Below are 20,605 nucleotides of genomic sequence, written 5' to 3'. Positions count from 1 at the left end.
CTGGTATGTACTTGTCTGAAGTCTTGAGAAATGTCTATCTTGGGTTTATTAAGGTATGCATAAAATGATAATTATTTGTTATTTATATAGTGCTTATGCCTAAGCACTTTATATTGAACATATTTACATACATTGACCACCCCAACCGAAGTTTGTACTCATTTATCGACCTCGGAAGGATGAAAGGCTGAGATGGCCTTGCTGGGATTTGAACCTGCGACCTGAAGATTAAACATAGATGACAGCAGCGAGCGCTCAACCCGCTGAGCAATCTTACCAGCTGCCCTATAAGACAAATAACATTTTATGGAGTGAAGGGCTTGCATTTGGGCTAATTCACATAACCACATGTGACCTGGCTCAAATGACTTATTCTACTTCCCCATTTCAGGTGAAAGTATTTTTCCCAAATCTTTTTAAACAAACCATTAATTTGCTGGTGTTTGCTATGCAGGCCCCAGTGCTCTAACCACCAGGCAGTCAGACTATAATGCACTGAGGATCCCCACTAAGAGTGACCCCACTATGTAGTTATCTCCAGCCTTAAGAAATGTACGTATTGGGGTGATTAAAGTATGCATACAATAGCACTGCTCTGTAAGATTAAGACAATCCTCTGGAATGAAAGGCTTGCATTTGGGCTAATTTGCATACCCACAATGCCATGCTCATGTGGCACTGACCTGGAGGTAAACTTCCAGTGATGGTAAATGATGCATTCTACTTACACATTTCAGGTGTGCTTCAACCACAAGGCTGTCAGAGTATACTACACAGAAGATCCCTAATAAGGGTGAAACTGGTATGTAGTTGTCTTTAGCCTTGAGAAATGTATGTCTTGGGTTGAACAATGTATGCATAAAATACCACTTCCCTGTAAAACAAAGACAACGTTCTTGGGTGAAAGGCTTGCATTTGGGCTAAGTTGCATACCCACAATGCCTTGCTCATATGGCTCTGAACTTGAACTGAACTTCCAGTGATGGTTACTGAGTGATGGTGTGGTATGTGTGACTTGACTCAAATGACTCATTCTACCTTCAGTACCACGAAAGACAAGCAAATATTTCACTTGACCGTTTCTTACAATGTTGCCAATAGTACACTGTGGGCTCCTAAGCAGTACCACATGACACCTCAAACCTTTGTGGTGAAACAAACTGGGAGTGTCTCTCTTGTACGAGTAGAAGTCTGCTTCTATTTTAGTCATTACAGGATTTCTTTTTTAGTTTTGCTATTAGCTGGTGCTGAAAGCGCTGACCATAAGACAAAACTATTGGCATGTGAAGATAGGAGAGGGATGGGATGTGAGGAGGGACACACACTGTGAGTGTTGCCGGGCTTCTTACTTACCTATTGACCACCCATGACTATGCAAGTCCATCCCACATGCCCACTAACTACCTGCCCCTCCCTTCCCAAAACGCACACCTTGGCATCTCTTTGAGCTAGCTCTATGCTGTTAAGGGGATGCATTGTTATTTATAGGTTGTTGTCTGAAATTGAATGGCTTAATTGCAGCTGTAAATAAGTTCCTAGTGAAATAAAAATGTCTTAGCAAGATATGCTGCCGCACCTTCTTTTGAATGCCACCCCTTCCTCTGCCATCTGAAAATGATTGGTTGTTCGCTCTGGTGGAAACTGACTAAGATCATAGGTCTTATTACAACTCTGGCGGTAGCCGTGCCGTTAAAAATGGCACGGCTGCCGCCGGAGTTGCATTTTTTCCGGCACCCGTGAATGGGCAAGAACCGGGTCATGCCGAGTTAGGAGGACCCGGTACTTGCCCATTTTCGGGTGCCGGAATGAAGGGCCTCACGATCCCCATTCTGCCCCATAGGGCTGAATGGGGATGGGGACGTCGGATGCACCAGCACATTCAGAGTTGTGCCGGTGCATCCGATGTGCTCTGCTCGTGGGTGCTGTTACAACCACCAGGAAAAACCTGGTGGGTGAGACGGCACCCGCGAGCACAGCCCGTAGTATGGCGGCCCAGGAACTACGGTACTGCCATGCTTACCGGTACCGTAGTTCCCAGACTGCCATGCTTGTAATGAGGCCCCATGTCTACTCGGCCCTTCATATGACCGCGCTTCGTGGAAGGGAATTTGAACTGGCCTGAAGTCAATACCTCCCACTGCAGTTCGGTGTGTGGAGTCCTAGAGATACGCTTTTTATCAGACACTTTTACTCCCTAAAAACAAGAAAATAGTTCTGACAAGAATAATAAGGAGTACAAAAAACTCTATGTATTTGGGCATATAGGCAAACCTGGTGCTGCGCTGGGTAACTGCTCAATATGATAAATTGGTTTGTGATGTGTATGGGGTGCTGCGTGTCTGTGGGATATTTTGACCCACTCAGCTGTGTTATACTACATCACTTCCTGCACTGGTGCAGGAAACAGCAAAATGACCATGCTGACTCCTGTGAGCGCCAAGATCTCTAAACTGTGTTTTGTAACAACCAGAAAATGGCTGCACCACCCTGCCACACACATTTCAGTTGGGGTGGAACAGAGTACTCACTGCAGGAATATGCCAGTGTCCTCTGCAACATTGAACATGGAGTGAAGTGAAAGAGGCAGCATTATTTTGCTGAAAACCCAAAATGCCTCTATAAAATGACACTTTCTCAACCTTAAAAGTGCTGCGTGATGCTAAATTCATCAATTTCTCATGAGCCACTGTGATTAAAAAGGCCCTGCAATGCCCAGGATCATTCATTGCGTCTCAGAGGAACCGGGCCTCATTTGAATGACAGCTCCTTTCAAATGTATCCTTGAAAAATCAACCAGGGGCTTTGTTTTCATTTTACACAGGAAACACATCTCTTTTCTTTGCAACAGTATCATGAATCACCTGTCCAGAGAAAGACTCTAAATAGATGCCTGTAACTGTATCCATGCTGCAAAACAACTCCAGCACCCAAGACAAGAACTATAGCTGCAGAAAGTGTATATTTGGGGGAGATGAAAACCGAATTTAAAGAAATAGTAAAATGTGCTTTTTCTTGACTGAAGGGGGAAAATCGCCTATTTGAAAGTACATTGTTGTGTAAAGGCCTGATTACTTAGAAATGTAAAAGGATTTGGTGCTGGTAAAAATACACTTATAAACTGTTTTAATTCTATAGGTTTAAAGTCAATATTTAAAAGGAGAAAATCAAAGCTAAAACCCAGGCTGAGTTGCAAACTATATTAAAAAAAAAAACTACTCTGCCAGTTGCTAGCCCCGAGAAAGGGTGACTTCTCATAAACATCTGGAACAGGAAAGTGGCTAATTTCTAGCTTGGAGGCTTTGAATACCCAGGACAAAGGGACTTGCCAAGTCGCATCAGACATTCGTCTTTGCCCCAGGCTGGAACAATAGCAGGCTGAGACTCTCACCTGTCAAGTGTGAGGGGCAGTAAACTTCAATCAAGAAAGAGGCCCCTCATCCTGCTTCAAAGTAATTGACATTTGCTTGCAGTGGGGTAAAGAAAAAAAAATGGATTAAGTGACATTAGACTTCCTTTTGGTTTTAAAAAGCCTATTTTGTAACTGAACTTTAAAGACATTTAACTTTGCAGCAAGAATGAGGTAAAATATGAAAAGTTTGTGCTCTTTCTTTGAAAAGTTGGTAGAACTCATTACTGTAGAAGGATCAGAAGTTGTAAAGAATAACAGATTGCGGGGAAAGTATTGATATTGCGAACATAACATTTTGTACACACATACCAGGGGTAAATGCGCATCTGTGTACAAAGTTGGAACATTTTAGGCCAAATCTTTCATGGTTAAAATTGCCAAAATGTAGTAGAAAGGCAAAACCAGGTCCCACAGACTTGGGGTTCGGATTGAAATATGACCCACAAAATATGTAACCTGTGTATCTGATTTTCTCAGAGGTTATAACTGTATAAATATGTATTTGTGGGGAAATCAGATTTTGGTTCCAGTGGCTAGGGGAGGTTTCTAGTCATTGTAAAAATCATCCTATAAACATGACATCCTTTTTTGTGATCCAATCAGCGAAGAGCAAGGCAGAAACTATGCTCTTGCCCAATCCTAGCATTATGGGTGTGGGTAGTAAGCCTGCCCCTGCCATATACTGTAGTGATGTCATTTGGCATGATAAATAAGGGAACCTGACAGCACACACAGACACTGATTCCTGCCTTTCTTCCTGATTTCCTACATGGCGTCCTGTTCCGGATTTCTTCATCCTGCTTGATCCTGATTCCAGATTTCATTGAAAAGCCAAGGCCTCAAATTCCAAAAATCCCAAAAATCCCAAAAACCCAAGGGAAGCATCCTGATCCAACCTGGCTTGCTACTACTAGAAGCATGCCTGCTCCAAACTCACCATCCCACTGATCTCCAGTCTCCAGTAACCAGAAAGGCCAATCCAGTGCAGTCCGGTGACCAGAAAGGACCTTGACTCCTGTCCCACCAGATTTGCCCAGCTGTCCTTGGTTAGACCCGATCCGTGTGATGACCAGAACCCTTGACGATCCAAAATCCTAAATTAAAGTGGACTGTATTAATAGGAATCATAAGAAAACCATAGCATACCGTGCCTTGTCTTGTCTCATCCCAATCTCTAAACCATCCTATCCTTACCTTAATAAATTGTAACATTGTCAGAATCCTTATCGCAATCCTGTCTTTGATTTATCTTGCTAAGCGCCATTTCTTTAGTCATGTTTATCTTGTGTAAATCTTAAACTATCAATCCTACTTCGAGTGATCCGACTGGTACCGCCGGGGCGGGTGCTGGGGATCTGGGGTTGAAGTCATGAATCAACTCTAGAGCTAACTGTGTCCCTTCTTGATATTCTGTCCGGAATGCTCTAGCACAGAGTAAAATTATAGTAAATATTTTCTTGTCCAAACTGAGTTTCTTTTCTGTTTTCACTACCCGATTTTTCTAAAAACACCTCTCATTTAACCTTGCATATCTTCCTTAGTTTAATAGCTAGAGACTTCATTTCAACTCTGGATTATATTTGAGACCTATAGCTACATCCTAACCCATCTTATTCCTGATTACCTGCTGCTTCTTTATATCTATGTAGAATTGTTTGTTTGTGGGTTGAGCAATACTGCAGGGGGAAATCCTAATTTATGTGCTATCTTTCCAAACAAACCAAAAGTGTTCTTTTCTCTGGTGTTTTATATTTTGTGTTGCTCAAGAGTGAATTTAAGTGCATTACATACCTTTCTATCTGTTATTGTCACCACATTGGTGATTGCTGCTCCCTATTAAAAAGTATATGTTTGATTTGAATTTTAAATGAATAAATACATATCACCTTTACCAACCAGCCTGATTCCTGGTTCATTGTGACCCGGGGTATTTGAATAAGGGGTATGATATGAGTGGTATATGACTCAAAATATTGAACCTATATATATAATAAAATAAGCATTTCAGCTGTGCGCTGCATACTAGGCTGAACCAGGGTGTATCGCCTGATTGAAATACTTAACATGTCCACAGATTGTGTGGCTGTGCCCTATGTCACACTATAAGGGTTATCTACGGTGTAATCCTGTGCTCTAGCGCCTACGAGCCCCTTCTTGTTTTGTATTTAAGTATTCGCCTGACAGGATTACAGTTCCAATTTGGAAAACTTCTCAGTTCATTATATACATAACTACAGTAGAAAATGGGGAAAGCTGCTCAATATATTGTACAAATGGCCGCTGTGGCCTTTTTCTGTAAAACTTCTCAATTTGTTGAACACACAGCAGTAGACATGTTTTTCGACCTTAAACTGTCATTCAAGGCCATTTATACCTGTATAACAAGGCTCATGGTAAAGGTTTTCACATTTGTTAGTAAGATCATGAGCATTCCTGTGTTTTCTGATGCAGACGAAAAATATGCGGCACAGTGTGGCGTGCCGAACACAGCTTCTACTACACGCAGACCAAACAGCAATGAACGATGAATTAATGCAGATACAAGCAAATAATCCAACCACTTATGCAGTAACCGCACATGCCATAGACCTATTTAGGTGCATGTCAGCGTAAGCATCAGAAAACACAGGAATGCTCATGATCTTACTAACCAGAGTGAACAACTTTACTGTGAGCATTGTTATACAGATGTAAATGGCACTAGGGCACTAGGAAGGATGCTACCATTGCAAACAAAAAGAAATCTGTCATCACAGAGGCCCGGAATGTGAAGGCTGCAGACATCAAGTACGAAATTATTTCTGAAACTACGGCAGGAGGGTATTCAACGTGTCCCACAGGGCAAAGCCCAAAGCCCCTCAGCCTAGGGTTCCACAGTTCTCAAAAGAATCATGCTTTCTCATGCAGGGATATAACATTTTTCAGGATACTATTTTTCCTGATAGGAAAATACAAGAAAATAAGGCGTAACATATGTATAAAAAGGGCATTTATTTCCGGAGGATGGAAGTCGCGATGAACCTTTTGTCCTCTAACAATATAGTGTAAACCATTCTAGGTAAGGCAAACATTGTGAGCATGATCACAGAAAGGCAGAGGTACATGTGTAAATGTAATTGAAACCTGTGGTGAAAACGACTACCTCCAAGTCTAACAGTATATTTAACTTGCCAATAAAACAATCACTGTTCCACAAATCAACATTTTAGGAACATGCGCTATAACCTCATACTAGGATTTGAAGGAGCCTTTAGTATGAATATTTTGCTCTCAAGTTACTGACATGTTTATATTCAGTATATATAGCCTTTTTGGGATTCTGAGTAATATTTCTGTTTATCCACCACATGACAGTTAACACACAATGCTTGTCAGCCAGGAGAGAGAAGGTGCCAGGAAGAAATAGGTCTCGGCTGGGAAGTAATAGGTCGAGAGACAGGCTTGGTTCACGTGTGTATTAATACATAATCCCTCCTAGTGGTTATTAGGAGCGGGAAATAAATTTGCAGCCTGACTTGTGGGTTTCATTTGCCTATCGTATGCCCTGGCTATATGAAGATGGACAAATGAAACCCACAAGTTAGGCTGCAAATTTCTTTCCCGTTCCTAATAACCACTAGGAGGTATTATGTATTAATATGTGAGGATCGGAGCTACAAGAAGATACAGATCTCCGAACCCCAAAGAATAGGAGTCGTCTTAGATCAAGCTTGGTCCCGTACTCCAAATTTTATTTTCAAATATTCTGTGTAAAGAATACACACGTGACCCAAGCCTGTCTCTCTACATATTACTTCCCAGCTGAGATACATTCTCACTACCACCTTTGTTTTAACACGTTGCATTCCATGAAACCGAAATAAAATTGATACTGACGTGGAAAATAACAACGAAATACCATGAATAGTAAGCTGTACATGAGCTGAAACCAAACAATATAATCCTTTGACATACACGTGCCATACATTCGCTTTGATGTCCAAAAGCAGTCTAATTTGTGGAACTTTTCAATAATTTATTTCAATTTCATCTTGCATCCCTTTTACCAGGGAGCTGGATTATTTCTTGAATGCATCACTGACTCCCTGACCAGACACTCACATGCTGACCTGGGTGATAAAGGGATCATGGTAACTCCCGATGCCAAGATCCCTTAACAGAGCACTTAGTAACAGTGCTAATGTCTCTTTTAAGTACATATCTGTTATCAAAGCTCATGAATAACAACTACCTCAGCATACATATGATGTTGGTTCAGGTACATTGATGATCTATCTTGATGCAAAAGATAGGATAACAATGTTGGTTGATTTCACTTGCAAAAATGATATCCTCTTAGAATCACAAAGGCATTCAGTAAGACACAAATAGGCAATAAAGACTAGCATTTACTAGGAGGATAACAATGTATGCCCCACGTAAAAGCCAGCCTTCTCCCTTTTCCCTTCAAAAAAGGCTTTAACTTACCCTGGACTCTACACATATCAGATGCATGTTCTCGCACCAAATCAGAGCCAGCCTGACCACATTTTTTTGATCTTTTTTCAGGGAGACTCTAACATAGGTGGGATCTTTATTGAATCTCAGAAATCCAAGTTTTGATACACATTTTATTGGACTAACTGAAACTATTATGGTAAACCAATAGATAATTATAAGTGTGACATTTTTCTGGCCACTACCAGTAAGTGTTGTTCCAAGTGCATATAACAGTGTTATCCTGGGAAATAGTTGATCATATGACTCGGCCACTAAATACAACAATCAATAGATAGACTACATTCAAATTCGATCCAAGTAACACCACTGTTAGGTCTAGCTAGAGAGATTTGACTGAGAACCTTGTAACAGGCCTCTTGTAACAGGGACTCCTCCAGACCGGGACTGGCTGGCCTACCGGGAAGTTGGAGGGCGGCAGGGGGCAGTCCCTGCCACCACTGAGTGGGTATTGTATATGTATGCCGGTACTGCTGTCCCTTCCACAGTGCATTTCAGCCTCTTTTGTGGGCAGAGTTCTCGTTTGTCTTTCTTCAGGACAGCAACTCCCATAATGCACCTCAGTGCAGCTAGGAAAACCCAAAATGGAGCCATGTTATTGGAATCAAGAACAGAAATGCAATGGACTGGGATTGTTCCTGCCTAACAGTGATGAGACACCCAACACCAGACCTACCATCCCAGGTGGATCCCAAGTGAATGGTGGGAGCAACAAAAAATTAACAGAGAGTGAGAAGGGACTGTAAGGGAGCAGAAGAAACACAGACATGCTCTCCAAACCCAAATTGGAAGCAAAACTCACCAGCAAATGAAGAAAGCCACGAGGAAAACAAGCTGTCTGAGAACAGGGGTGCTACCCTGAAAATGGAGATTGAAAAGTGTGTGTGGCTAAAAGCCTTTTTGCCGCCTTCCAGGGATAGCTTAGCCGGGAAATGGCCAAGTAGATCAATAGGAGCGGGAAGGAGAGTTGGAAGGAGGAAGGCTGGGCTATAAAAGCCGAGCCAGTAGAGAGGAGAATGAAAGATGTTCAGATGAGAAAAATGTGGCATGGTAGTGGATCGTGTTTGGGGATTTAGAGAGGGTGTGAAAGTGAGATTAAGGGGCTGAGGGTATTTGAGTGGGGGAGGGACTGAAAGGTGGTAGAAGTGAGGAGGGCAAGAGAAAAAGGAGGAAGGTAGTGGGAGAGACAGGCAAAGATAGTGTGTAAGATCAGTAAGCAGAGGAGTAGACGGGTTTTTAAGGGACAGAGGTACGAGGAGATAGGTGCAGGTAGAGAGAGAGAGGGGGGAGAGGAGAGAAGAGAGGCACAGGTAGTGTGAGGGTGGCAGAAGAGATGGAAAGAAATGAGGTACAGGTAGAGAGAGAGGCAGACAAGAAAGAACATGGAGGGAGAAGAGTGGAGACAGATCTAGCCCGTGGCCCCACAGGGCCAGGTTAGTGTGGCTACATGCTTGTCCCCTGAGGGAACACATACAAAATAAACACACAGACACCAGAGTTTTTATTTTAAGCGTAGTGTGTGTTTTATTTCTTTGTGTCCTGTGTGTGTATTTTGGACTGAAACATCCAGCCCACCAAAGGGCTGAGTGAATGTTTAAAAAGAAAAGAAGAAGAAAAGAACAATAGAATAGAACTCCCCTGCTCAGGAATGGGCTGGGCTGGGGAGAGAAAAGAATCCAAAGAGGATTCAAAACAAAAGGACAGTTAAAAAGAGACAGTTGGGGAGAGAAAAGAAAGGAGAGAAGAAGAAAAATACTTACCTGGGGAATGGGGGTGCGCTGCCTCGAGCGGCCACCCATGGTCTACATCCAGCTAATGGTTCTAGGCAGCGCATGGGGAGGACCCCAGAAGAGGAATCCAAGGGGGCTGAGCTGCTGAAGAAAGCGGTAGCTCGGCCACCTGTGGGCCCGCCCGGGGGCCAGACCGGACGGGCCAGTGATATTTGTGGCCCAGGCAGCGTGTCAGGTGCTTCTTGGGCCAATAAAGAAGAGCCCGGCCCAGGCTGCATGTGGGCGGTGGCCCAGACCAGGCTGGACCCTGAAGGCCCGCTTCGTGGCCAGCGAGGCAGGCCCTTCACTGAAGTCCTCCCAGACTGCGTATGCTAGAAGCAGCCCAGGAGAGTGGCAAATCATGCTCCACCCAGGAGGGTAAAGTGGTGAGGATAAAAACCTGGGTTGGCCTCGCCGGCCAACCCAGGTGGAGAGGAAGGGAGTCCCAGGTGAAGAAAGCCTGCGGCAACCCAGAGGAGCAGCCTGGGTGAAGGCAGCGGCCCACTGAGAAAGCGAGATAGTGAGAAAGTGGGATAGTGTGGCGACCTGGCTGAGGCTGCCTCACAAGATGGGATCACCCACAGAGGCCATCCCTTGGCCCCACACTACATTTGTGTGATACCTGAGTTAGGTAAGGGCGTCTGTAGCATCAGATTCACCCCAAGGATCCCTGCAACACCTCCAAGGAAGGGTGAGATGATATTCAAGGGAACTGCCCCTGACCTAGGCCAGGATTGGATGCTCCCTGGCTTGGGTTAGAGCCAGTAAACATGGGGTACACAGAGATACAGATGTAGAGACTGAGCAAGTGAGAGAGAGAGAGCTAGAAGCGGAGAGACTAGCAGAGAAAAACCTTGGTGACATTGGGCAGTCCAACAGGCCAGATGTATTCCTTAGACAGTCCCAGACGAGGATAGATAGGAATACAACCTTTAGGTTGTAGGGGTAACCTTCCTTTAGAGTATGTCGAGGATATTCTGTTGGGGTGTAAGAATTCCTGGGCTAGGGCAGAGGGCACCCAAAGGGATGTCAAGAGAGTCTAAGTGATCGCTTGTTTCAACCATCTTAGCCTTTCCAGATTAGTTCTTTAAAACTTAAATAAAACCCCTTGAATCTACTATCTTTGACTAGGGATTTCTGATGCCATCTGCAACACCCTTGAGCTCTTAGATCCTGGGAGGACAGCTCAGGGGCAAGGCGCTCGCCTTAGAATTGACGACGCAGAGCAACACAGGTTCGTTCCTCGGGTCCACACTTAGAAGCTGCAGGGTATTATGCGTGTTATAAATAACCAATTACAATTAGAATTATATCAGGGGTTATTCAGAGAGTGCTTCACATTGGCCCACTCTACTCACTTTTTGCTTTGTACGTCCCACTGTTTGGCAGCCCCCTGTCGATTTCTTTCCCATCCATACAAGAAAGTAAAAATAGTAAAAATCAGTGGGGCCTGACTTTTCCTGCAGTACACTAAACATGCTTCTAGGAGTATTTATAAGAATTTTGTTTCATAGCGCATAGAGACATAGAAATTGTATATTTTACATTTTGTGCCCTGTAAGGGTGAGCAGAACCCTGCATGGCTGGCTTTCCAGCCATGCACATCAATACAAAATGCCTGCAACCCTGCAGAGGAGGTGCCAACCCTTTGAAAACGCTAAATGTAATGTTGCACCACTTCATAAATGTTTATTTGGGATTTTGCCTGGACACATACAAATACTATTTATATTTCTATTGGGTAATCAAAATCTGTGAAAATGTATTATTAATACATTTATAATTATCACGCATAAACTCACATGTAGGCATAGTAAATCATGTTGCCCTAATATTACTGTTATGTACAAATGGAAGTCTGTTTTTTTTTTAGATTTACTAAATATATTTTAATTATTTTTGCGGTGCCTAGGTCACCTAAGCACACCTCCTGTGCAGTTGTTGACTATACAATACCCGCAATTATAAGTGACCAAAGGCATGCTGCTGATATCAATTAATTGAAAAATTAAGAAGAGAAAATCCCAATACTACTAGATTTTTCTTTTACGAAACTAATTATTATAATGATATGTATTCTTCCAATGGAAACGTTTGTTTCCAATGGTTACAGCACTTAGTATATTTGAACATTCAGACAACATAGCTTTACAACACCAACTAAAATGTTAAATTGTCTTAGTCAAATTAAGCACGAAAACTGGCCAACACGTGTTTTTCAGTATTTGTGCTAAACTCAATCAAGGAAAGTGCTTCATCAGGGCTTGTAAAATCATATATAGCAAAAAGAAGAAGACCAAGAGAGAGACAATCCAAATACATATCTTGGAATAACACATTAGTACATTCTATGATAATGAATCATTCCAAGTTATACAAATAACTATACATGTGTTTTCTTGTTTATAATATTTTGTTTCCCAATTCAAATGTTTATCATCCTCCTCATGTCAAGACCAATTACTGCCAAATTTGTGGCATTCCTCTAATGCTGCTTTGCTTACTACCGTGATACAAGAAAACTAAGATTGGGAACCTTAGGGCACAAACCATTCTATGTGGATTGGTAACACAACTAGGGTCATACACAAGAGGGGCCTGGGGAAAGGGAGACGATGTTCCACACATGAAAACAGTTAAATACACCTTATCCTCATAATTCCTTTGAAAACATAGCGGGACATAGTGCTTATCCCATATTTAGACAGACTTACTGGTGAGACGCTTGCAAGTAAGATTGGAGCAGATAGGTTGCTCCATTAAAAAGACTTTCATCCACCCCACCTCTTTATTCGTTGTTCCTGATCTCTCGAGAACACTTATACCATTCATTGGGCCTCATTACAAGTTTGGCGGTAGCCTTGTCAGTAAAACCGGCAGGCTGCCGCCAAACTTGCAAACTTTTCTGGAGCCCGCAAATGGGCAATAACTGGATCATTACGGCCCTGCTGGACCCGGTAATTGTCCATTCGCAGGCCCTGGAATGAAATGCTCCCCATTCGAGCCCCATAGGGCTCAATCGGATTGGGGAGGTCGGATGCTCCGGCACCATTCAGAATGGTGCCGGTGCATCCAACATGCTCTGCGCACGGGTGTCAGTATGCCCGCCAAGCCACTCCTCGTGGGCGGAAAGGCACCCGCGAGCAGAACCCGTAGTTTGCCGGTCCGGTAACAATGGTACCGGCAAGCTTACCAGTACCGTTGTTACCGGACCAGCAAACTTATAATGAGGCCCATTGACTCTCCCAGATTACATGATGGAATCATTTAGGACAAAGGTTCACTAAACATTTGAGGATGGTTTGGGAGAGGAGTCCTTTAAGCATATTTAAATGACATCAAGGAATGTTTCGAAAATTAAATTTGATAGAGCGTTTAAATCGTGGGTTGTTTGTTTTGAGTCTCTTTTTTTCAGTGAGGGAGTTCCAACTTCTAGTGGCATTGAGGGTTGTGGTGATATACATAAATGATCAATGGTATTTATTCATCTCTATATGCTTCAGAATAATACAAAATATAATAATGGTGGCATTAGATCATATTGTACAAATCAATCCAAACCAGAGATTGATGGGCCGCTTCCCTGACTGATATTCTGTATACATCAAGATAGGGAACCATTCGGAATGTTTCTTGGTGTTTGTACGGAGCAGTCCAGCCTTAGTTTTTCCTGAATGAGCAGCATGACCGGGGCCACATAGTGCACTCAAATTCTTTGCCATTATAACAGGAACTACTTGCGCTGAATTACCTGTTCTCGGTGGGGTCCAAGGCAATGCAGGTCACTGCTGTGTCTACATGAGCATCGCTGACTTCAGAGACAAGTTGTCCAGTTTCAAGGTCCCACAGTTTTAGAACCTGGAAAAACAGAAGGGAGCATGTCTGCGGTCAACTTTTCAAATGCAGGCGGTGCAGGAAATTCTCAATCTGTATTATCATCATCACCAATACCGTATTCAGAAATAATACATTTCCATTACAAAACATACCTGCATAAATGCTAATTAAATATAAATCGACAATTGAAAATTTCATCAAAAATACTATAAAAAAAGCTTTGTCTCCCCTGCAAGTTTCCTACTCTCATACTATCTTATGAGATTTCAACATCCCGAGTCCCAACCAGAAAAACACCTAAGTTACTTCCTATTCTCGCTGACCCACTCCATGGCCCTTAAAGAGATTGCACTCTCCCCCACGCATGTCAAAGATGACACGCTTGACCTAGTCTTCCCCTCCTGCCCAATCATCTCATGCTCAAACCCCCTTCTCATATCAAGGATTTCCTGCTAAACACACTTGAGGCAATATTCACAACATTCCCACCACAGGGAATGCCTCAGCCCTTATGGATACATTTAACCACCTTGCCAAAGAACTAGTAAATGCCCACGCACTTCTAGTCGCACCAAAGAGAAAGCACCCACACCCTGGAACATACCCAAGCTCGCCGGAAACAAAAAATCTATCAGATCCCTTGAAAAGTGGTGGTGCAAAGGACAACAGCCTAGGGGATCTCTCATCCCTCTAATCCATGCGTACTCAACGCAAGCACATGATCTCTGAGGCTAAGTCGGCTTACCACACTACTACCATTGAGGCAGCCTCTAACTGGAGCAAAACCTTATTCAAAGTAGTCAAGCACTGCTCCAAGCCCACACCTCTACCCGAGGTGCCAGTTTCACAAGAGAAATGCAACAGAATAAACAGGTTCTTCAAACAAAATGTATAAAATCAGAGGTGACATATCAATGCCTCAAAACCAGATAAAGCCCTGCTATCCATCCCCCGGCACTGCCCTCCTGAACAGACTTCACCCTCTTCTCTCCAAAGATCTCTCAGACACACTCGCTTCACTCAAACCCACTACTTACACAGACGACATCCTTCCAGCCTCCCTCATAAAACAACTCACTGACCCAGCACTTAACGCACTCCTCTGTGTTGTGAACGCCTCCCTCAGTGAAGGTACATTCCAAGACATGTTGAAGCCAGGCACATACAACCCCTTCTCAAAAAACCCTTGCTTGACACAGAGGACCTAGCCAACTACAGACCCATCACAAGCCTCCCATTCATCGGAAAGCTCCTCCACAGAGGCAACACTGAGACTGCAACCATCCAAGTGGTTGTCTATGCACTCAGAATCACTGACACTGGAGACCTTTGACACAGATGATCACCAAATACTCCTCTCCCTCCTCGCCGACAGAATGGGATTCTCTACCATGGTACAGAAATCCTTTGCATCCTACCCATCTGCTAGACACAGATGTGCTCATTCAGATCCAACTGACTCCCACTCATGTGTTGAGTCCCCCAAGGTTCCATTCTCTCCCCAATCATCTTCAGTCTATACATTGAACCCTGGAAAACTGTCCTAAATGACCCCAATATAGCTATCCATCAGTATATTGATGGCACTCAGGTGTACCTTAATGTCAGTGACTCCGTAGGTCATGGCTCACCTCCGTGAATGCCTGGCTACTATCTAAACACGCTAAGTGATGTGAAACACTTACCTTAAACTGAACACAACCAAGCCTGAACTGAATTTGTCCTCATCGGACTCCCCACCAAACAACAACATTTGCAACAATGTGTAGTGGGAGTATGAGAATATGGGTACATTTATCCAATGTCCCAAACCTGCACGAAAATATAAACTGCGAAAGTCACTGCGAGAAAAGCACGCTTCGACGTAGCAAGCAGCCCCATTTAGCAAAAGGGTTCATACTTAGGCCAACAGAGCACTAGTAGCTACGCTTCATCTAGGCCATAACACACTCTTAGTAGACTAACATAGCCATGTACCTTTACTCAAACACAACTGCATTGAACATTAATTAGAGAAATGTAGAGTGTTTATATTGATGACTACATGATCGCCATTATTTTAGATCAGCTGAATACATTACACATAGGCCTCGAGATTTAAGTTTGCAGTTCTTGGAGCACTAAAATCTCCCCATCACCCCATAGCAGAAATCTGCAGTCAGACCCTCGCTGAAGGGCACAGATTCCCAGTTGCAACACTCACACAGCTAGAGGCCTAATGCTGTACAATAACTGGCTAAAAGCAAGGGGAGGCAAGAGCTTCCCAGGGTTTAGTCGCGGTAGTGAGATCATACAAGCGCAATGAAAAATTATACTAGACCATGGGGTTTAATGACAAGACAATACGCCCTGATTGGCCGGACTACATTAGGTTTGCTGAGTTCCCATAGCCATTTCCCAAAGAAACATAACAACTTGTGTCCATAGGCAGAACAACCAAACATAACTTAATGAAGATCACAAGTTGGCAGAAGTTGAGCATTAAAACATACAGGAGCATGATCCCGGAGCTAAAACAATCACAGCACAACACTCCCACCTGTAGGATAAAACGCATCTGCAGAGCTCGCTTCTTTCAAGAAACAGTTATACAGAACACCATATAGTTGCACATAACCTACACCGCATGAATGCAACAGTGATACAGACAACTCATCTTGCATAAGCAACTAATGAATTGGTATAGCAGCTCACACCTAAGTCAGACCGTGTGAATGAAATAGTGAATAAAGATCATTTTACTGTAATGTACACTGCACGAACACATTCACATTCTGCGCCACTGTAAAACAGCAGAGTTTGTAAGCAGTTAGGCCACAGTGCATAAGGTCAGGGTCCGGACAAATGCAACCAAAAGAAGCAGGAAGGACATCCAAGTAGCCTTTCCACCAAGTGAGTTACAAAATGAATTGATGGAACACAGTTCTTAATGATGGGAATAGTATTCTGGTGCCAACCACTTAGATCATTTAGGAAGGAACTTAAATGTTATAATTTTGTGTCACACTGTTACATCTCACATTACGATTGGTCAAGAGTTCTGTGATTACTCAGTCCACATCTACTCCTCCTGGAACAGCCAATAGAAAACCAAACCTGACTGTTACATGTTTTAACACGCACCATCCAATCATGGAGCGTGCGAAGGAAGATGACTTCAGGGACATGAGTTAACTAGCATAGATGTCATTGTTACCACATGTTTAGAATAGGCCAATGAAGTTGTGTAATGTATGGAAACACATATACTGTAACGTACACAAGCCAATGACTGAAGAAACTTGTAACAAATTGTTGCTTTTTGTTTTCTGTAACCACGATAAAACCATGCACTCACTCTACTACAATTTGAATGTCCGCTAGATATTTCCCTCGCTTGGCAGTTGCAATACATTCTTTCCCTGCCTTGGCAGTTGCAATAAATGCGTTATCATTTCTCCTGCATTGCATTTTTTGGCTCTTTGGATTCCTTTTATTAATACAAAAGGGACTTGCCATACAAATGGCGGGATGACATGTGCCTGGTAGGATTAATCCCTGGACTTCAATTCTGACAGTACCCTTTTCTTGAGAAGCACATAGCCAAAAAGGCACAAACCACATGGCTACAGCTCCCCACACTCTGCAAAATTAAATCCTTAATTCCTCCAAATGAATTCCATTTGGTAGGCCATGCCCTCGTTATCTCACACATTGATGGGGGAAATGCCCTCCTTACTGGGTTTCCAGCTACTCCCCGCTCAAAGCAGTACACCACACTGCAATCTGCCTCATTTCAGGTGCCTGCAAATTCGACCATATCTCTTCAACACTGGCTTTACTGGCAGCCCCTCCCCACCAAGATCATATTCAAAACTGCATCTAGTACCTACAAAGTATTCTCAAAGCAGTTTCAAACGGAACACCAACATACTTCATGGCTAAAATCTATACCTCTGGAGTCTCTGCCAAGTTATGTTGCAAAAGTATCAAAAGGTTAGAGTCAAAGATAGCCCATAAAGAGAAGAATCGCAAGCAGTCCTCCTGCCACACCCTCACCATCTGCAACTCAATCCTGGTAGACCCCCGAAATGCCCCTATCGTCCTCCATTTCTGCAAAACAATCCAAAAGTGTCTCTTTCAACAATGCCTGATGGATGAATAAATGTCCACCTCTCCCTCAATCAACAGTACTACTCTTGAGCTAGGTTTGCGCTATTGGCAATATAAAGAAATAAAAGATCATATACATTAATTTTTGTGTTCACAAATCTAGCCCTGAGACACCCTGCACCATCTAAATAATTAGCTACGCATAGAATTAAGTCCTGGGTAGTAGTAGTTTTCAGGTTATTCAATGTCATTAAACTCTTTCTAATGCACTCACTTCTTAAACACGCAAAATCCATATATTTGTTAGCTGACCACAGGGGCGGCATACTTGAACAAAGCATACATGGTTTCGTGAAAATTCTTACAAAATGGGCAAAAACCAGAATCATTTTTAGACCACCTGGCTGATGCTGAGGGTAAGGGGATTATATTAATTTGGAACTGCGTAAAGAGCAGACTCTTGCGGCGGGTTGTAATTACATTCAGATACATTTCATGGGCAAAGACCAGTTTACGAGTCAGGTAATCATGTGGCACTTGTCCAATAGCTTTTCCATTTTGAGAAATGGAGCATGGGCTAGTCACCATAAACTTCTTTAACTTTATCAATATCTCTCAGTAATATTACACCAACATTGTTCCGCGGGGGCAGGTGGTAGCGGAGGCTGACATGGGGAGGTGGTAGGAGAGCTGGAGTTTCCAGGTGAAGGCCATATAGAGATCTTCAGCCCAGCTTTCTTCAGTCACAGTTTCCTCTGTTGGCCACTTTTCTATCGCTATTTCAGTGCCATCAGAGTCTGGCCTGGAAGCAAGGTTGGATGCTTTCCCTTTTTTCTTCTATTAGTGCATTCACTGGATTCGTCTCTGTTTTACTTGTACTTTAAGAATTGCACATCAACAGGAGGCGCATGCAACATTGTTTTTACATTTAATTTGCAGTGTTGTGCTTGGGATATTGCAATCTATCATATACAGGGGCCTCCAGGAGGGGCTCAAGATAATCATTTTTAGAAGCAAGTTTGAAAGTTATATGGGCACAGTTTTAAAAGCCATGCTCTGTTTTTTGGAAGACAAAACACTACCACATCTTGGAAACATGTATTCGTTTTTGGAAGAATTTCATTTTCAAAGGATTCTATGTTAGAATACAGATTTGTTTTTGATCGTGAGTAAAATGTTTCCAAGATGAGATAGTATTTTGACTTCCAAAAAACGGTGCCCAACGAGCTTTCAAATTTGCTTCTAAAAATGATTATCTCGAGTCCTTCCTGGAGGCCACTGTATATAATAGATTGCAATATCCCAAGCACAATCCTGCTCCCAGCATGGGTTTACTCTTTTCAAACACTTGATTTGGAAACAGGATTGAGCCACAGGTTGTTGTGCATCAACAGTTACATATGAAAATGGATCCTCTAGGAATTGTAATCGTGCCCAGTACTTCCTTGAGAAAAGCGTTTTTGTGTTCACAGGTGTACTCCATTTGAACACTGTCCCAATGTAGGCATAGGGGGTCATTACAGTTTTCCCAGTGTGGTAAAAATGCTGGTAAAAGTGCCAGTAATTCCAACACTGGCACTTTTACCGTAACATGAAAACACAAGTTTGCTGGGACAGGGAGGTCATTGATTTACCTTCAGCCAAGAGCTTGAGGTAAATCTGGCCCTCCGGCAAAGAAATGCAGCAATTACCGGCACTTGCAATACCAGTGCCGGTAATTCTTGCAATACCCTCCATGGAGACTTAATGGACTCCATGGAATGGGGAATGACTGCTTTTTCCGCAGCCTGTAATATCCCAGTAATACTGGGATATCAGGTGGCGGAAACGGTAAGTCAGTTTCCTGGAATCCTACCGGTATTACCGGCAGGATACCGCAAAACTTATAATGACCACCATAATCTAAATAATGATGATGAGTGTCCACAGCAACTATGCACCTCTCTTTATTCGGACTGATGAAATTTAAGAAAACGTACCTTAGGGCACATACAAAAGCTGATTTCTTGTATGACGTTAAAATTATGAGCAACTCTGAAACTAGGCTGGTTGTTGTGACGATTCATGGGATCACGTCACTTCTCCCCAGGGGGGAAACCTTCCCTGTGAGGCTAGGAAGGTGAGCCTGCTATGCAATATTCCCCCTAAGGGTGCTGAAAAGCGGGACCTCACAGGGAGAGACTCTCCACATGGGTATACGAACTTCAAATCCGTGATTGAACTTCCTAACCCTCTTGCCCTTGAAACTATGGAACCGATAAAGTCAGTTGAGAACCAATCTGAAAGCACTGAAAGCACTACTGTGTGTTATTTCAATACTCCTTCCTTTATTTGTGTAAGAATTGATACCACCCAGACAGTGAAGTCTCGAACAAACATACATCTTGATCTCAAGTCATCTTCAAAGAATACTGTGAAGAGAAAGATTACAGTACAGGCTACTCCTTTGCCAAGTATACAGAAGGTACTGGGAAGAGGTGGCCCAAAGGAGGCGTGAAGAATACACAATGGACACAAGCAAAGGGCTATGACACTTCTCTTGGGATGACCCAGCTTTCTGACATAAAAATGTAGAATGAACTCAATGACAAACGAAGCAGGTGTGAAGCCTGGTAGACCCAGGAAGTTCAAACCTGGAAGCAAGAAGCTATGTCGCGGAAGCAAACCTCCACTCGGGTGGGACGCTGACAGCAGGTTGCAGAAGTCCTTTGCTGCCCAATACTGAACAGGCCTGACTGGAAACTGGGAACCCAGGAACGGTGGTGTGACCTCGAGGAGGTGGACAGAGAGGTCAATTAACTGAGCAAATACCACCTGGCCGGAGACCCAGCGGAGCTGAAGCACAGCAGCAGGGACAAAACATGAAGCATGAAGAGTGTTCAGTGGGAACGCAGTGACCCAACACCCCAGGAAGAACCGGTCACATGTCCCCAGCAGAGAAGAGGTAACAGGAGTCATGGGAGATCCGGCAGTGGATGGGGAAAGGGTGCTGAATATAACT

The 20,605-nt window shown here is 43.2% G+C and overlaps 1 protein-coding gene across 4 annotated transcripts in view; it reads right to left on the bottom strand.

Annotated features, from left to right (window-relative positions):
* LOC138516177 (cilia- and flagella-associated protein 337-like) overlaps positions 1-20,605 on the bottom strand; it is a 716,411-nt gene that overhangs the window by 287,593 nt on the left and 408,213 nt on the right. For all 4 annotated transcript variants that reach the window (XM_069631108.1, XM_069631107.1, XM_069631105.1 and 1 more), the window contains exon 13: positions 13,427-13,533. In XM_069631108.1, coding sequence (XP_069487209.1) covers positions 13,427-13,533 — 107 coding nt within the window. The remainder of the gene's footprint in view (positions 1-13,426; positions 13,534-20,605) is intronic.

Source organism: Ambystoma mexicanum, chromosome 6q (genome assembly GCF_040938575.1).
Source record: "Ambystoma mexicanum isolate Mex_15411 chromosome 6q, UKY_AmexF1_1, whole genome shotgun sequence".
Classification (NCBI taxonomy): Eukaryota; Metazoa; Chordata; class Amphibia; order Caudata; family Ambystomatidae; genus Ambystoma; species Ambystoma mexicanum.
This window is presented reverse-complemented; position numbering and strand designations above follow the sequence as displayed.